We start from the raw sequence: 16,993 nt of genomic DNA on the forward strand, positions 1-16,993 counted from the left end.
CAAATTAAACAAGAATTTAAGTTTTAAAAAAATTGTTGTCAATACAACTCAGTCCCCGAACACCTAAAAGATAATTATAAGGATAATCTAATGACAACACTAATAAAATTCTTGTTTAAATCTGTAAGGCATATTTCAATATACTATGGCAAGCTAACTTTGTCAATAAACAGGTGCAAAATTTAAAATTTATCAATTTGCTACCATTTTCTACTGACAAAGCTGGCTAGCCAGAGTATATTCAGCAATTAGGGAATTGCTCGTAATTCTATTATAGTCCAATTATTTGAGACTGAATGTAGATAATTATTAATTTTATTTATCATTAAATGCTCATTTTATCACTTTAACCTAGCGGCCACCTGTACAAACTTATAAAATATAAAAAAATAATTCTTTGAAAATACACTTGCACATAATCTTTTCAACTATTGTATATTATGCTTCCCCACATCCATCACATACAACTAAATTATAAATAAGAACACATATTAGCTGCTTACATAGTGAACATAAACTTAGAATAAAAATGGCATCTAGTAATTATTAAGTGTTAGGAACTTTTTGTAAATCACTAATCACAAAATTCATTTGAAACAGAACTTGCTTGGTTTTATACAAAACTTACATTAGTTTGTCAGTTGGGGCAAGTATGCCTACTCCAGGTACAGTCATGCTCCGTGATTGTTACGCCATTTTTGGGTTCTAGCTAAATTTGACATTCCATAGCGTAAGTATGGAACAACCAATTTAGCTAGAACCCTAAATGGCGTAACAATCCCGTGTGGTGACTGTACAAACGCAAGTAAGGGCCCTTCCATCATGACTAAAGTGAGGACGCTAAGCACGTGGAATTTCCTATGATGACCCGCCTGCTCCTATCTCTATCCGAGCGAGCAGGAAACCAATATAACATAACATATTATATAACTACTAGCGACCCGCCCGGCTTCGCACTAACAAATTATACATAAACCTTCTTGAATCACTATTTAAAAAAACCGCTACAAAATCCGTTGCGTATTTTTAAAGATCTAAGCATAGGTGCATAGGTACATAGGGACAGACAGACAGCGGGGAGCGACTTTGTTTAATACTATGTAGTGATGCGCGTGCGATATACGTAGATAGGAAATGGCGGATAAATGTATGGTATGGAATTCTTCGTGCGTAGCGTCCATACTTTACACTTTTTCTAGTAAGGTAAGAGAATGGTTGGCTCTACGGCCTCTTACATCACACACTTATTTACAGTTGCACCTAATACAATATAGGCACAGTTCTTTGTACAGTCTGGCAAAAAATAGTCGAAATTAAAAAGTGGCAATACTGTAGTGTGTCGTTTTCAAATAATTCTAAGAAAAACGGGACGACCCTACAGTGTTGCCACTTTTAAATTTCTACTCTTTTTGCCAGGCTGTATGATGCGCATGCGCATAAGTAGGTACTTGCCCCAGTTGACCTCATTATAGCAGACAACTAAACTAATAGGTGTAGGTACTTTAGTTTAGATGAATCAAACATTTGCGTTGCCAGTTTTACTTATAGCACTGGGCTATAACCGCGAAAATCGAAGTTCGCAAATTGCGGGCATTTGTCTTTGTTACTCTAATTACGCCTTCATTGGAGTAAAAGAGAAAGATCCCCGCAATTTTCGAAATACGGTTTTCGCGGTAGCCCCTCTGACACTGAAGCCTGTTCTAAGATTGTCAAATTCATTGTGATGGTTTATTCCCATTTGTGTCCGCCCCACATAACCGTCGCCATATATGAGATGGGGACCGATGGGAATGATTCATATTGCCATCTGTTCCCGGCGGGGACAAATGGGAATATAATATATGAACCATTTTATTCGATTTCACACGTCTATTAGTTTAGCTTTCTGTATTTTATTGTTAATATTGTATACTTCCACTCTAAAAGAGGCCTTAGGGCGATCTTTAACAATGTCATCGGCCATCGCCTTAAAGACCCTTTTCCTGCGGGTCGACACATGCTGTGGTATGTCAGTGAGTCGATCAAAATGCGTGTAGAGGAAGTAGCACCCTTGAGCAGTGAACACTATCTGCGCCCCGTGGGGGCCTAGCCTAACTCGTCGATTGAGTGTATTGTGTTTACAGAACAGCGGGCGCAGCATGGTTCCATTTTTATCGACTTACATACTTGTTAGAACGTGACAGGCATGGTGACAAGCGATAAAAATGCGACCGTGCTACCGCCGCAGGACTAAAATGCGTAAATATTTTTAGATGTAAACGTAAACGTAGTTGTAGACTTGATGTCATCAGAAGTAGCCTTACTAACCTATAACTATAATATAGTATATATTATAGTAGGACAGTGAAAACAAATGAGTCTATCCATTTAACCAAAAGGCGTTTGCGTGCTCAAACTGTCAAATTGATATTTAGACAACCAATTAAGTGCTGTTATATATTAAAAAAAAATGGTTTAGCTAACTGGAAACATTAACCACTATAAATTTAAAGTAACATTTCGACTTTTTAGCACAAGCGCAGAAAAAAGTAGTCGTTTCTCCGTGTGCGAGGGACAATGCATCACGGCGGTGTATTCCCATGTGTCCCCTTCACGTGACCGCCGCCACATATGAAGCGTGGACCAATGGGAATACATCATGCTAAATGCTAGCTTGACTATCTAAAGCGGTCAGTAACTTGCAATAAAAATCACCACAAAGCGCAAAAATACATCTTATGGCTCTACAAATAAGATTGTTATTTACATATATGTATATATTTTTGCGCGCTTCGTGGTGCAAGATAATTGCATGCGACTGCACAAGTGCACATAAAGCATAACTACATTGTCAGTGATCAGAATATGTAGCATTATTTTGATTTAAAGTTTATGAATATTTTTTAGCACTTCTCTATTGATGCCTTAAAATTTCTGACAGTATTAAATTCATATATTCAATCAAGTATTTTGAACTTTTCTGCACATAATACATATACAGGTACAAAACCAGAAATAAGGGCTCATTTAAACGGTGCGAGAACTCGCATGCGATGAATTGATGTAACCTCAATGGTCCGCAATGCAACTTGAGCCTTAAATGTCAAGCTTTCATTCTAATGCTTCCAAAATCTACCAGTTCAATCATAATAGGTATATTCCGTGTTACATGGAATCTATACGGGAAAAAGGCAAAATAAATGCGTTAACTTCGTTACGAAACTGATAAATTGTATCAATATCGTAACAATTTTATCAGTTGCATAACTAAATCATATCGCTCCTAGACCAATTTATCAGTTTTGTAACAAAGCTAATACTAGTTGTCGGCTCGGCAGTAGTGGTGACTTACCTACAGTCAGCAGAAGTTGTTAAGCGGGCGAGGTGTTCAAAATTACCTTGACACGCTCTTATTCTCTTAACAATAAAGTCGCGTCAAGATCATTTTGAACGCCTCGCCCGCTTAACAACTTCTGCTGCTGACTGTACAATGGTAGGGACCAGTGATTGGCTGATTGGCATTTCATAGTGCCAATCTTTATATAGCTAGTTTACCCTACTTCTTTACCCTACTTCATTATTTGTCCCGTGTCCATAAGCTACGTATTCTGACTCCTGTTAGCGCAGTGCGGTTATCATGTATGACGTAGCACCAGATATTCCTAATAACTAGGGCTATTTCCACAACTTTAACATTTTGTCGTTTATCGAGTGGATAAAATATTCGTCAACGACATACTTGCCAGATCGTCGTAGATGTTTTATCACGTGGTTATTATACGTTTGATTTTTCATTCAAAACACATACAGAATAAAGTCAATATTTAAAACAATAATATAAGTTCATAATTGTCATGATTTCATTTTTGGTACCTACACGCTTTTATCGCTGACTGTACTTTTCTTTCAACACTTAACTAGTACTCATCGAGACAATTCTAACAAACCCAAACACAATTAAGTTGCATTGTTTCATCACAGAGTTCCTATGGCCACCTCCTGTCTCCATCATCAGATCAGCTCGATGGTACCATAATATTGCATATTGTCACCGGCTTACATATTATGTAAGCAAATTTTCAGCTTCATCGGGAGCTCAACCGGGAAGTGGGGTAAATATAACTTGCAAGATTTAACAAGTACAAACAAAGTTACATACATTGCAAGTTATATAAAAGATAGTCAAAACATCACAATCACGACGCTTCATATCGAGATTAGCGGCGGTGTCATGGTCGTATTTTATCATATGTCATGTTACGCGTCACTTTCGCACTTAACATACTTGTTAGAACGATAGAACGTGACAGCTATGATGACAGATGATAAAACCCGACCATCTTAGCCCTACAGAACTAGCAAAAACTAACTAGAGAATAATCCTTGCTGTATGAAGGAATTTTAACTGATTTCTTGACACAACAGCCTTTTTACTAAGTATCTAATTAAAGTTGTGTAACGTCGCCCCAGTTAAGCCAGCTGTCCGACCGGCGGCGACAAAGCTTCACGCGGTCGACTGTATTCTCGAGCAACAAATGTATATAAAGTAAGATCGCTAAGAACGAATAATTTCGTGCGTTCACCCGCCATTTCCTATCTCTATCGCACGCGCATTATTATATCACTTTTCCGCTCGCACAGTTGACCGCCGGCATCATAGGCGGAACAGCAATATAATTACGCGAGTGCGATAGAGATAGGAACAGGCATAATAATGTACAATATTCTTCGTGCTTAGCGCCCTAATTTAGAGTGCGGAAAAAGAGTCGTGGAACATAAGAGATTCTATGGCTCTTATCTTTCTGTACAGATTCTATATACTGTATGAATAATGGATGCAAATATTAATCGATGATCGCTGACTGACAACGTCTTTTTCTAAGAGCCCTATCACACTGGTGATTTGCGAGCGAGTTGGAAACGAGGCGAGCGTGCCTATAGCTGGTCAACCAAATCTTGACAGTAAAAAAAGGCGCGAAATTCAAATTTTCTATGGGACGATATCCCTTCGCGCCTACATTTTTCAAATTTGCCGCCTTTTTCTACTGTCAAGATCTGGTTGACCAAGTATATCTTAGTACGCTGTAAAATCTTTGGGCGCTCGCGGCGAACTCGTTGGGTGCTCGCGGCGACTCGCTCGCAAATCGCCAGTGTGATAGGGCCCTAAAATAAAACACTCACCCGCTAAAACTTGTAGTTTATCGCCGCGGGTCGGATGTCTGTTTATGACATATTTCAACGCATCCTACATTACATGTAGGTGTATATATTAGGTACATGTAAACATACGCAGTCAACACGTCAGTTCGGTCGCGAGGGCCATGTCACGAGGCGACTAGTGGTTATATCCTAGCGTTGAATAGCGTCCCATGTGGCGCGCCTCCCTGTAATATTAGTTTTGTATAGCAATAATTCCTAAAATCAAGCGAATACTTTAACAGTGACAGAAGGTTTGGTGCAACGACCCTATTTTACCTATGGATAGGTATATTCTATGATTTCGACGCGAAATATTCGTTTGATTTCCACTCCATCTTCATGGGACTAAAAGGGAAGCTCAGTTGACAGAACGATGGGAGTTCAAATCTCGTTGAAGGCGGTGCGGTGAAGTTTTCTATTTCAAAAATTCTGTTATGTTAAAATATTTTTGCAATAATTAAGTAAGTTGAGGAATGTATAGTTATTTGATGAAATGACGAATAATTTGTTGATATTTTAAATGAGTACCTGTGTGTCACCGGCGCTCCTGTGTCGCCCCCACGTACACGGACACCATGGAGTCCTTCGAGCCCACGCCCAGCGCGCATCTGACATACATAAGTTACATAACATAACCAATCTATTACAATTTCAAGAAAATCACTTGCTTAAGTTTAATTTTACCCTAAGGCAGTGGGGAGACACCCCTCCTGACTTCGGGCAAACTCGGCTCAGCATTGCTCCGAGCAATTATTAGGGTTGACACAACTTGACGTCCCTTTGCGTGCACGACCACAGATAGTCCAAGATAACGACTTGAATTTTGACAACCCTAAATAGCCGAAAGGGATAGTGCCATAAGTTAGAAAGGGATATCATGATTCGACCCTGCATCGCTGTCAAACTTTCTGTACAGTATTACCTACTATTACTTATTCTGCCTAAGGCAGAGCTGCACAAGGTAACGGGGCGGCGTGACCGATCGGAAAACATCCTCCACATTGCTAAAATTTCAAAAACCTTTAAGCACATAACAACACCAAGCAGCAATAATATTTAACTTAAGTGCTAGTCAAATCATATCATACAGTCAAGACTTCACGAGTCATCTATCATTTAATAAGTCTACATCACGAACTGGGGCCCATTTCTCGAACGGTATTAGACTAATAATTATTATTAGTGCACGAACTGTCAAATCGTATGGGTGTCCAATTGTCCATGACAACACACTGATAATAGACTAATATCGTTCGAGAAATGGGCCCCGTGTCGACACTGATATCAAACCGTACTGACCTCAGCGGGTGGAAGGCGAGACAGCAGACAGGCCCGATGCGCGTGCCCATGCCCATGAACCCCTCGTGGGATTTGATGGTGTTGAGCGCGTTGCCGCTCAAGTCGTATAAGCTGATCGACTGATTCACAGAACCGCTGTAACATTAACAATATCACTATGAGAGAATTATTGTCACTATAGTTAGTGTTTTTAGCATTAGAAAGAAGGTAAACGATCTTGACATGTCTTTTTATTCTGCTGCTTCTGCTCGCGACTTCGTCTGCATGGAATGATGATGATGATGATTGATAAAGACTACCCTATGTCCTTTCTCGGGGCCCAAACTATCTCTATACCAAATTTTGCCCAAATCGGTTCAGCGGTTTAAGCGTGAAGAAGTAACAGCAGACAGACACACTTTCGCATTTATAATATTTGTATGGATGACTTGACTCGGGACCTATAGTGAAAAGTATGCGATTACAGTTTGGTATACCATTACAGTAGAGTAGAAAAAAAACCAGCCAAGTGCGAGTCGGACTCGCGTTCGAAGGGTTCCGTACATTATGTCCGACTCACGCTTGACAGCAAATTTCTAATAGATTTTCCTGTCATATAGGTAAAGAACTATTTTGTGTATTTTTTTTTCACAATTTTAGACCCAATAGTTTCGGAGATAAAGGGGGGGAATGGTCGGACAGACAGACGCACGAGTGATCCTATAAGGGTTACGTTTTTTCCATTTGACTTCTGAGGTACGGAACTCTAAAAAGTAGTCCACATATACCACTCAATGAGGTCCAGTAACCTATCACCTGTGGAGTGTATATAAGGCTCACTTGCACCATTCCACTAACCCGCGGTTAAGCGGTTAAACCGTTAACCTAGTGTCAAATTGTATTGGTAACCATGGTAACTCCAGGTTTAACCGGTTAACCCCGGGTTAGTGGAATGGTGCAAGTGGGCCTAAGGGTCTCACCACGCGATGAGGTCGAGTAGGGGGTGCACGTCGACGGCGGCGAGCGGGCCGGGCGCGCGCACCGTCTCTATGGCTTCCATCTTCCGCGTGTCGTAGATGCGGATCTCGCCGTTCATACTGACAAACACAAATTACGATGCAATCAAAATCACAAGTACAGACACGCATTACAAACCACACATCATTTTCTGATTCAGTTTACTTTATTTTACAGTTGATTCAGGTGATGAAACACTTCAAAATGATCACCATTTCCTTGTACAATTGTCATTAGATATATCGGAGCAGCTCAGATATATCTGACCTCCGATATATCTGAAGACGCACTTTAACGCTTTGATAATATAGGCGTGTTTAGGTATTTGTCAGCGCCTTAGCCGCTCCGATATATCTGACGGCGACTGTATATGTTTTTTTGTTACTAATCAGCTGGTGTAATTGTGCTTATTTAATGTTGCGTTATTCCAAACAGCGCATGCCGTACACACGCTCGTTTAGAACATCCAACTGTGAAGTGTGCCGATAAGCCGAAATAATTATCTCTTGTGTTACCATAGACCGCTAGGCTTAAGTGAGACTATTGTCGTGTCGCGTTATTCCAAACGGCGCATATCACAGACGCGGTGATGCCACAGAGTGTTCCATATTTCCCAGTCGCAAATGCTTACGAACGCAATCGGTCCAGTAATGAGCGAGTTAAAAATGGCGGCCGTTTTTTCGTGTTTCACCTACAAATGTCACTATCTACCGACCGGCCGGCGATCAGCTCGCGGGTCTCGGTCCCGCGGCGGCAGCACAGTCGCATTTTTATCGCTCGTGGTGACGTACTTGCGCATGGTGATGCCTGTCACGTTTTAACAAGTACGTAAGTGACAGGCGATAAAAAAGGAACCATGCTGCGCTCGCTGCGCAGAAGGCAAGATTACAGGGGCACTAGAGGTGCGACCAGCTTGTGCGTGCTGGTCCTGGGCACGGCGCACAGCACGGGCGCGCGGTGGTGGTGCGGGTGTCTAGTGTGAGACCTACAGGTGTTAGTATATACTGACCAGCCGGCGACCAGCTTGTGCGTGCTGGTCCTGGGCACGGCGCACAGCACGGGCGCGCGGTGGTGGTGCGGGTGTCTAGTGTGAGACCTACAGGTGTTAGTATATACTGACCAGCCGGCGACCAGCTTGTGCGTGCTGGTCCTGGGCACGGCGCACAGCACGGGCGCGCGGTGGTGGTGCGGGTGTCTAGTGTGAGACCTACAGGTGTTAGTATATACTGACCAGCCGGCGACCAGCTTGTGCGTGCTGGTCCTGGGCACGGCGCACAGCACGGGCGCGCGGTGGTGGTGCGGGTGTCTAGTGTGAGACCTACAGGTGTTAGTATATACTGACCAGCCGGCGACCAGCTTGTGCGTGCTGGTCCTGGGCACGGCGCACAGCACGGGCGCGCGGTGGTGGTGCGGGTGTCTAGTGTGAGACCTACAGGTGTTAGTATATACTGACCAGCCGGCGACCAGCTTGTGCGTGCTGGTCCTGGGCACGGCGCACAGCACGGGCGCGCGGTGGTGGTGCGGGTGTCTAGTGTGAGACCTACAGGTGTTAGTATATACTGACCAGCCGGCGACCAGCTTGTGCGTGCTGGTCCTGGGCACGGCGCACAGCACGGGCGCGCGGTGGTGGTGCGGGTGTCTAGTGTGAGACCTACAGGTGTTAGTATATACTGACCAGCCGGCGACCAGCTTGTGCGTGCTGGTCCTGGGCACGGCGCACAGCACGGGCGCGCGGTGGTGGTGCGGGTGTCTAGTGTGAGACCTACAGGTGTTAGTATATACTGACCAGCCGGCGACCAGCTTGTGCGTGCTGGTCCTGGGCACGGCGCACAGCACGGGCGCGCGGTGGTGGTGCGGGTGTCTAGTGTGAGACCTACAGGTGTTAGTATATACTGACCAGCCGGCGACCAGCTTGTGCGTGCTGGTCCTGGGCACGGCGCACAGCACGGGCGCGCGGTGGTGGTGCGGGTGTCTAGTGTGAGACCTACAGGTGTTAGTATATACTGACCAGCCGGCGACCAGCTTGTGCGTGCTGGTCCTGGGCACGGCGCACAGCACGGGCGCGCGGTGGTGGTGCGGGTGTCTAGTGTGAGACCTACAGGTGTTAGTATATACTGACCAGCCGGCGACCAGCTTGTGCGTGCTGGTCCTGGGCACGGCGCACAGCACGGGCGCGCGGTGGTGGTGCGGGTGTCTAGTGTGAGACCTACAGGTGTTAGTATATACTGACCAGCCGGCGACCAGCTTGTGCGTGCTGGTCCTGGGCACGGCGCACAGCACGGGCGCGCGGTGGTGGTGCGGGTGTCTAGTGTGAGACCTACAGGTGTTAGTATATACTGACCAGCCGGCGACCAGCTTGTGCGTGCTGGTCCTGGGCACGGCGCACAGCACGGGCGCGCGGTGGTGGTGCGGGTGTCTAGTGTGAGACCTACAGGTGTTAGTATATACTGACCAGCCGGCGACCAGCTTGTGCGTGCTGGTCCTGGGCACGGCGCACAGCACGGGCGCGCGGTGGTGGTGCGGGTGTCTAGTGTGAGACCTACAGGTGTTAGTATATACTGACCAGCCGGCGACCAGCTTGTGCGTGCTGGTCCTGGGCACGGCGCACAGCACGGGCGCGCGGTGGTGGTGCGGGTGTCTAGTGTGAGACCTACAGGTGTTAGTATATACTGACCAGCCGGCGACCAGCTTGTGCGTGCTGGTCCTGGGCACGGCGCACAGCACGGGCGCGCGGTGGTGGTGCGGGTGTCTAGTGTGAGACCTACAGGTGTTAGTATATACTGACCAGCCGGCGACCAGCTTGTGCGTGCTGGTCCTGGGCACGGCGCACAGCACGGGCGCGCGGTGGTGGTGCGGGTGTCTAGTGTGAGACCTACAGGTGTTAGTATATACTGACCAGCCGGCGACCAGCTTGTGCGTGCTGGTCCTGGGCACGGCGCACAGCACGGGCGCGCGGTGGTGGTGCGGGTGTCTAGTGTGAGACCTACAGGTGTTAGTATATACTGACCAGCCGGCGACCAGCTTGTGCGTGCTGGTCCTGGGCACGGCGCACAGCACGGGCGCGCGGTGGTGGTGCGGGTGTCTAGTGTGAGACCTACAGGTGTTAGTATATACTGACCAGCCGGCGACCAGCTTGTGCGTGCTGGTCCTGGGCACGGCGCACAGCACGGGCGCGCGGTGGTGGTGCGGGTGTCTAGTGTGAGACCTACAGGTGTTAGTATATACTGACCAGCCGGCGACCAGCTTGTGCGTGCTGGTCCTGGGCACGGCGCACAGCACGGGCGCGCGGTGGTGGTGCGGGTGTCTAGTGTGAGACCTACAGGTGTTAGTATATACTGACCAGCCGGCGACCAGCTTGTGCGTGCTGGTCCTGGGCACGGCGCACAGCACGGGCGCGCGGTGGTGGTGCGGGTGTCTAGTGTGAGACCTACAGGTGTTAGTATATACTGACCAGCCGGCGACCAGCTTGTGCGTGCTGGTCCTGGGCACGGCGCACAGCACGGGCGCGCGGTGGTGGTGCGGGTGTCTAGTGTGAGACCTACAGGTGTTAGTATATACTGACCAGCCGGCGACCAGCTTGTGCGTGCTGGTCCTGGGCACGGCGCACAGCACGGGCGCGCGGTGGTGGTGCGGGTGTCTAGTGTGAGACCTACAGGTGTTAGTATATACTGACCAGCCGGCGACCAGCTTGTGCGTGCTGGTCCTGGGCACGGCGCACAGCACGGGCGCGCGGTGGTGGTGCGGGTGTCTAGTGTGAGACCTACAGGTGTTAGTATATACTGACCAGCCGGCGACCAGCTTGTGCGTGCTGGTCCTGGGCACGGCGCACAGCACGGGCGCGCGGTGGTGGTGCGGGTGTCTAGTGTGAGACCTACAGGTGTTAGTATATACTGACCAGCCGGCGACCAGCTTGTGCGTGCTGGTCCTGGGCACGGCGCACAGCACGGGCGCGCGGTGGTGGTGCGGGTGTCTAGTGTGAGACCTACAGGTGTTAGTATATACTGACCAGCCGGCGACCAGCTTGTGCGTGCTGGTCCTGGGCACGGCGCACAGCACGGGCGCGCGGTGGTGGTGCGGGTGTCTAGTGTGAGACCTACAGGTGTTAGTATATACTGACCAGCCGGCGACCAGCTTGTGCGTGCTGGTCCTGGGCACGGCGCACAGCACGGGCGCGCGGTGGTGGTGCGGGTGTCTAGTGTGAGACCTACAGGTGTTAGTATATACTGACCAGCCGGCGACCAGCTTGTGCGTGCTGGTCCTGGGCACGGCGCACAGCACGGGCGCGCGGTGGTGGTGCGGGTGTCTAGTGTGAGACCTACAGGTGTTAGTATATACTGACCAGCCGGCGACCAGCTTGTGCGTGCTGGTCCTGGGCACGGCGCACAGCACGGGCGCGCGGTGGTGGTGCGGGTGTCTAGTGTGAGACCTACAGGTGTTAGTATATACTGACCAGCCGGCGACCAGCTTGTGCGTGCTGGTCCTGGGCACGGCGCACAGCACGGGCGCGCGGTGGTGGTGCGGGTGTCTAGTGTGAGACCTACAGGTGTTAGTATATACTGACCAGCCGGCGACCAGCTTGTGCGTGCTGGTCCTGGGCACGGCGCACAGCACGGGCGCGCGGTGGTGGTGCGGGTGTCTAGTGTGAGACCTACAGGTGTTAGTATATACTGACCAGCCGGCGACCAGCTTGTGCGTGCTGGTCCTGGGCACGGCGCACAGCACGGGCGCGCGGTGGTGGTGCGGGTGTCTAGTGTGAGACCTACAGGTGTTAGTATATACTGACCAGCCGGCGACCAGCTTGTGCGTGCTGGTCCTGGGCACGGCGCACAGCACGGGCGCGCGGTGGTGGTGCGGGTGTCTAGTGTGAGACCTACAGGTGTTAGTATATACTGACCAGCCGGCGACCAGCTTGTGCGTGCTGGTCCTGGGCACGGCGCACAGCACGGGCGCGCGGTGGTGGTGCGGGTGTCTAGTGTGAGACCTACAGGTGTTAGTATATACTGACCAGCCGGCGACCAGCTTGTGCGTGCTGGTCCTGGGCACGGCGCACAGCACGGGCGCGCGGTGGTGGTGCGGGTGTCTAGTGTGAGACCTACAGGTGTTAGTATATACTGACCAGCCGGCGACCAGCTTGTGCGTGCTGGTCCTGGGCACGGCGCACAGCACGGGCGCGCGGTGGTGGTGCGGGTGTCTAGTGTGAGACCTACAGGTGTTAGTATATACTGACCAGCCGGCGACCAGCTTGTGCGTGCTGGTCCTGGGCACGGCGCACAGCACGGGCGCGCGGTGGTGGTGCGGGTGTCTAGTGTGAGACCTACAGGTGTTAGTATATACTGACCAGCCGGCGACCAGCTTGTGCGTGCTGGTCCTGGGCACGGCGCACAGCACGGGCGCGCGGTGGTGGTGCGGGTGTCTAGTGTGAGACCTACAGGTGTTAGTATATACTGACCAGCCGGCGACCAGCTTGTGCGTGCTGGTCCTGGGCACGGCGCACAGCACGGGCGCGCGGTGGTGGTGCGGGTGTCTAGTGTGAGACCTACAGGTGTTAGTATATACTGACCAGCCGGCGACCAGCTTGTGCGTGCTGGTCCTGGGCACGGCGCACAGCACGGGCGCGCGGTGGTGGTGCGCGGCGAGCGCGGCGGCGGCGGCGCGCGCGTCCCAGGCGCGCACGGAGCCGTCCGCGAAGCCCGCCACCAGCGACCACGCGTCCGTCGAGCCGCGCCACAGGGACGTCGCTGCGCTCTCGCATTCTGCGACATACACGAGCTCTTAGAAAAGGTCGACACGGGACACCTGATGTACTCATTTGATGATGATCGAGCGCGACTTCGAGTATGGACTCGCGCGCGAGGACGCGACTCATGCTAGACCGCCTGGTGTGCATTAAATTGCGAGATGTGATAGATGGATTTAATTAGTTGCGTCTGCTTAGCCGGCAAATATCTAAAATCTTGAGTGGATCCCGTAAAATAATCTAACGAATCGGAAACTCTTTGTGAAACGTTAAAACAATTTTTACTTTAAATCGAGAATATGGAAAAAAAAAATAATTAACGGACCGCACACCAATAAAAAATGCTGATTTTCACCGTCAGGACCAATATTCGAAGTACAGCAAACATTTCGAGTGATTGTGGTGCTACTTACCACATTTTAGACTGTTACGGCGTTATTCACAAACGGCTGCTAATATAATCAGTTTATGATCGTTGTTCGCCCTATTTGTCGTTATGTCATAAGGAGGAATAAACGACACTCATCAGCTGATGAACTTAGCAGCCGTTTATGAATAACGCCGCTAGTGATTACTAGAGATGCCCCGAATAGTGGTTTTGGCCGAATACCGAATATTCGGCCCCTCTCTCGGCCGAATACCGAATATTCGGCATGACATGCGAACATTTTGAGTCACAATTATTATGAAAACTGATCGCTAACAAAGCTCAACGTTACACGACGTTAGCTAAGATATATTTTTGTTGAACAGCATTCATGAATCAAACAAAACAGACTCATGATAAAAACAAAATGTTTTTTAATCAACAAATGCTCAAAAAAGGGTCTTCGTATTTAACAACTTTCCAAGAACACATTCTAAATATACCTACATAGTTTTTGGTTATTTTTATTGTGCAATTTTTCTTTTTATGTAGGTGCGACAGATATTCGGTATTCGGCCGAATACCGAATATTCGGCAAAGTGGCCGAATACCGAATATTCGTGGCATCTCTAGTGATTACCTGTGTTTATATCGGCTTCCAGTAGCTCCGTGCTGGCGTCCCACAGCCGTATGGTGCTGGACAACCCGGCCAGCGCGAGCGAGCGGCGCCGAGCGCACCAGCGCAGCAGCACGGGGGGTGGAGGGGGGCTGTAGGCCGGCACGCCCGCCACCCCGGCCGCACCGAGGGTGTCTAGTGATTACCTGTGTTTATATCCGCTTCTAGTAGCTCCGTGCTGGCGTCCCACAGCCGTATGGTGCTGGACAACCCGGCCAGCGCGAGCGAGCGGCGCCGAGCGCACCAGCGCAGCAGCACGGGGGGTGGAGGGGGGCTGTAGGCCGGCACGCCCGCCACCCCGGCCGCACCGAGGGTGTCTAGTGATTACCTGTGTTTATATCCGCTTCTAGTAGCTCCGTGCTGGCGTCCCACAGCCGTATGGTGCTGGACAACCCGGCCAGCGCGAGCGAGCGGCGCCGAGCGCACCAGCGCAGCAGCACGGGGGGTGGAGGGGGGCTGTAGGCCGGCACGCCCGCCACCCCGGCCGCACCGAGGGTGTCTAGTGATTACCTGTGTTTATATCCGCTTCTAGTAGCTCCGTGCTGGCGTCCCACAGCCGTATGGTGCTGGACAACCCGGCCAGCGCGAGCGAGCGGCGCCGAGCGCACCAGCGCAGCAGCACGGGGGGTGGAGGGGGGCTGTAGGCCGGCACGCCCGCCACCCCGGCCGCACCGAGGGTGTCTAGTGATTACCTGTGTTTATATCCGCTTCTAGTAGCTCCGTGCTGGCGTCCCACAGCCGTATGGTGCTGGACAACCCGGCCAGCGCGAGCGAGCGGCGCCGAGCGCACCAGCGCAGCAGCACGGGGGGTGGAGGGGGGCTGTAGGCCGGCACGCCCGCCACCCCGGCCGCACCGAGGGTGTCTAGTGATTACCTGTGTTTATATCCGCTTCTAGTAGCTCCGTGCTGGCGTCCCACAGCCGTATGGTGCTGGACAACCCGGCCAGCGCGAGCGAGCGGCGCCGAGCGCACCAGCGCAGCAGCACGGGGGGTGGAGGGGGGCTGTAGGCCGGCACGCCCGCCACCCCGGCCGCACCGAGGGTGTCTAGTGATTACCTGTGTTTATATCCGCTTCTAGTAGCTCCGTGCTGGCGTCCCACAGCCGTATGGTGCTGGACAACCCGGCCAGCGCGAGCGAGCGGCGCCGAGCGCACCAGCGCAGCAGCACGGGGGGTGGAGGGGGGCTGTAGGCCGGCACGCCCGCCACCCCGGCCGCACCGAGGGTGTCTAGTGATTACCTGTGTTTATATCCGCTTCTAGTAGCTCCGTGCTGGCGTCCCACAGCCGTATGGTGCTGGACAACCCGGCCAGCGCGAGCGAGCGGCGCCGAGCGCACCAGCGCAGCAGCACGGGGGGTGGAGGGGGGCTGTAGGCCGGCACGCCCGCCACCCCGGCCGCACCGAGGGTGTCTAGTGATTACCTGTGTTTATATCCGCTTCTAGTAGCTCCGTGCTGGCGTCCCACAGCCGTATGGTGCTGGACAACCCGGCCAGCGCGAGCGAGCGGCGCCGAGCGCACCAGCGCAGCAGCACGGGGGGTGGAGGGGGGCTGTAGGCCGGCACGCCCGCCACCCCGGCCGCACCGAGGGTGTCTAGTGATTACCTGTGTTTATATCCGCTTCTAGTAGCTCCGTGCTGGCGTCCCACAGCCGTATGGTGCTGGACAACCCGGCCAGCGCGAGCGAGCGGCGCCGAGCGCACCAGCGCAGCAGCACGGGGGGTGGAGGGGGGCTGTAGGCCGGCACGCCCGCCACCCCGGCCGCACCGAGGGTGTCTAGTGATTACCTGTGTTTATATCCGCTTCTAGTAGCTCCGTGCTGGCGTCCCACAGCCGTATGGTGCTGGACAACCCGGCCAGCGCGAGCGAGCGGCGCCGAGCGCACCAGCGCAGCAGCACGGGGGGTGGAGGGGGGCTGTAGGCCGGCACGCCCGCCACCCCGGCCGCACCGAGGGTGTCTAGTGATTACCTGTGTTTATATCCGCTTCTAGTAGCTCCGTGCTGGCGTCCCACAGCCGTATGGTGCTGGACAACCCGGCCAGCGCGAGCGAGCGGCGCCGAGCGCACCAGCGCAGCAGCACGGGGGGTGGAGGGGGGCTGTAGGCCGGCACGCCCGCCACCCCGGCCGCACCGAGGGTGTCTAGTGATTACCTGTGTTTATATCCGCTTCTAGTAGCTCCGTGCTGGCGTCCCACAGCCGTATGGTGCTGGACAACCCGGCCAGCGCGAGCGAGCGGCGCCGAGCGCACCAGCGCAGCAGCACGGGGGGTGGAGGGGGGCTGTAGGCCGGCACGCCCGCCACCCCGGCCGCACCGAGGGTGTCTAGTGATTACCTGTGTTTATATCCGCTTCTAGTAGCTCCGTGCTGGCGTCCCACAGCCGTATGGTGCTGGACAACCCGGCCAGCGCGAGCGAGCGGCGCCGAGCGCACCAGCGCAGCAGCACGGGGGGTGGAGGGGGGCTGTAGGCCGGCACGCCCGCCACCCCGGCCGCACCGAGGGTGTCTAGTGATTACCTGTGTTTATATCCGCTTCTAGTAGCTCCGTGCTGGCGTCCCACAGCCGTATGGTGCTGGACAACCCGGCCAGCGCGAGCGAGCGGCGCCGAGCGCACCAGCGCAGCAGCACGGGGGGTGGAGGGGGGCTGTAGGCCGGCACGCCCGCCACCCCGGCCGCACCGAGGGTGTCTAGTGATTACCTGTGTTTATATCCGCTTCTAGTAGCTCCGTGCTGGCGTCCCACAG

At 52.0% G+C, this 16,993-nt stretch overlaps 1 protein-coding gene across 1 annotated transcript in view; it reads right to left on the reverse strand.

The window, feature by feature from the left end:
• Positions 1-5,284: 5,284 nt before the first annotated feature.
• The window catches only part of LOC134650787 (regulatory-associated protein of mTOR), a 70,824-nt gene continuing 59,115 nt past the window's right edge, over positions 5,285-16,993 (reverse strand). Inside the window, 5 exon segments of the mRNA XM_063505720.1 lie at positions 5,285-5,363; positions 5,707-5,786; positions 6,478-6,612; positions 7,437-7,553; positions 13,034-13,226. Of these exon segments, the coding sequence (XP_063361790.1) occupies positions 5,714-5,786; positions 6,478-6,612; positions 7,437-7,553; positions 13,034-13,226 (518 nt within the window). The 3' untranslated portion in view covers positions 5,285-5,363; positions 5,707-5,713.

Source organism: Cydia amplana, chromosome 9, assembly GCF_948474715.1.
Source record: "Cydia amplana chromosome 9, ilCydAmpl1.1, whole genome shotgun sequence".
Classification (NCBI taxonomy): Eukaryota; Metazoa; Arthropoda; class Insecta; order Lepidoptera; family Tortricidae; genus Cydia; species Cydia amplana.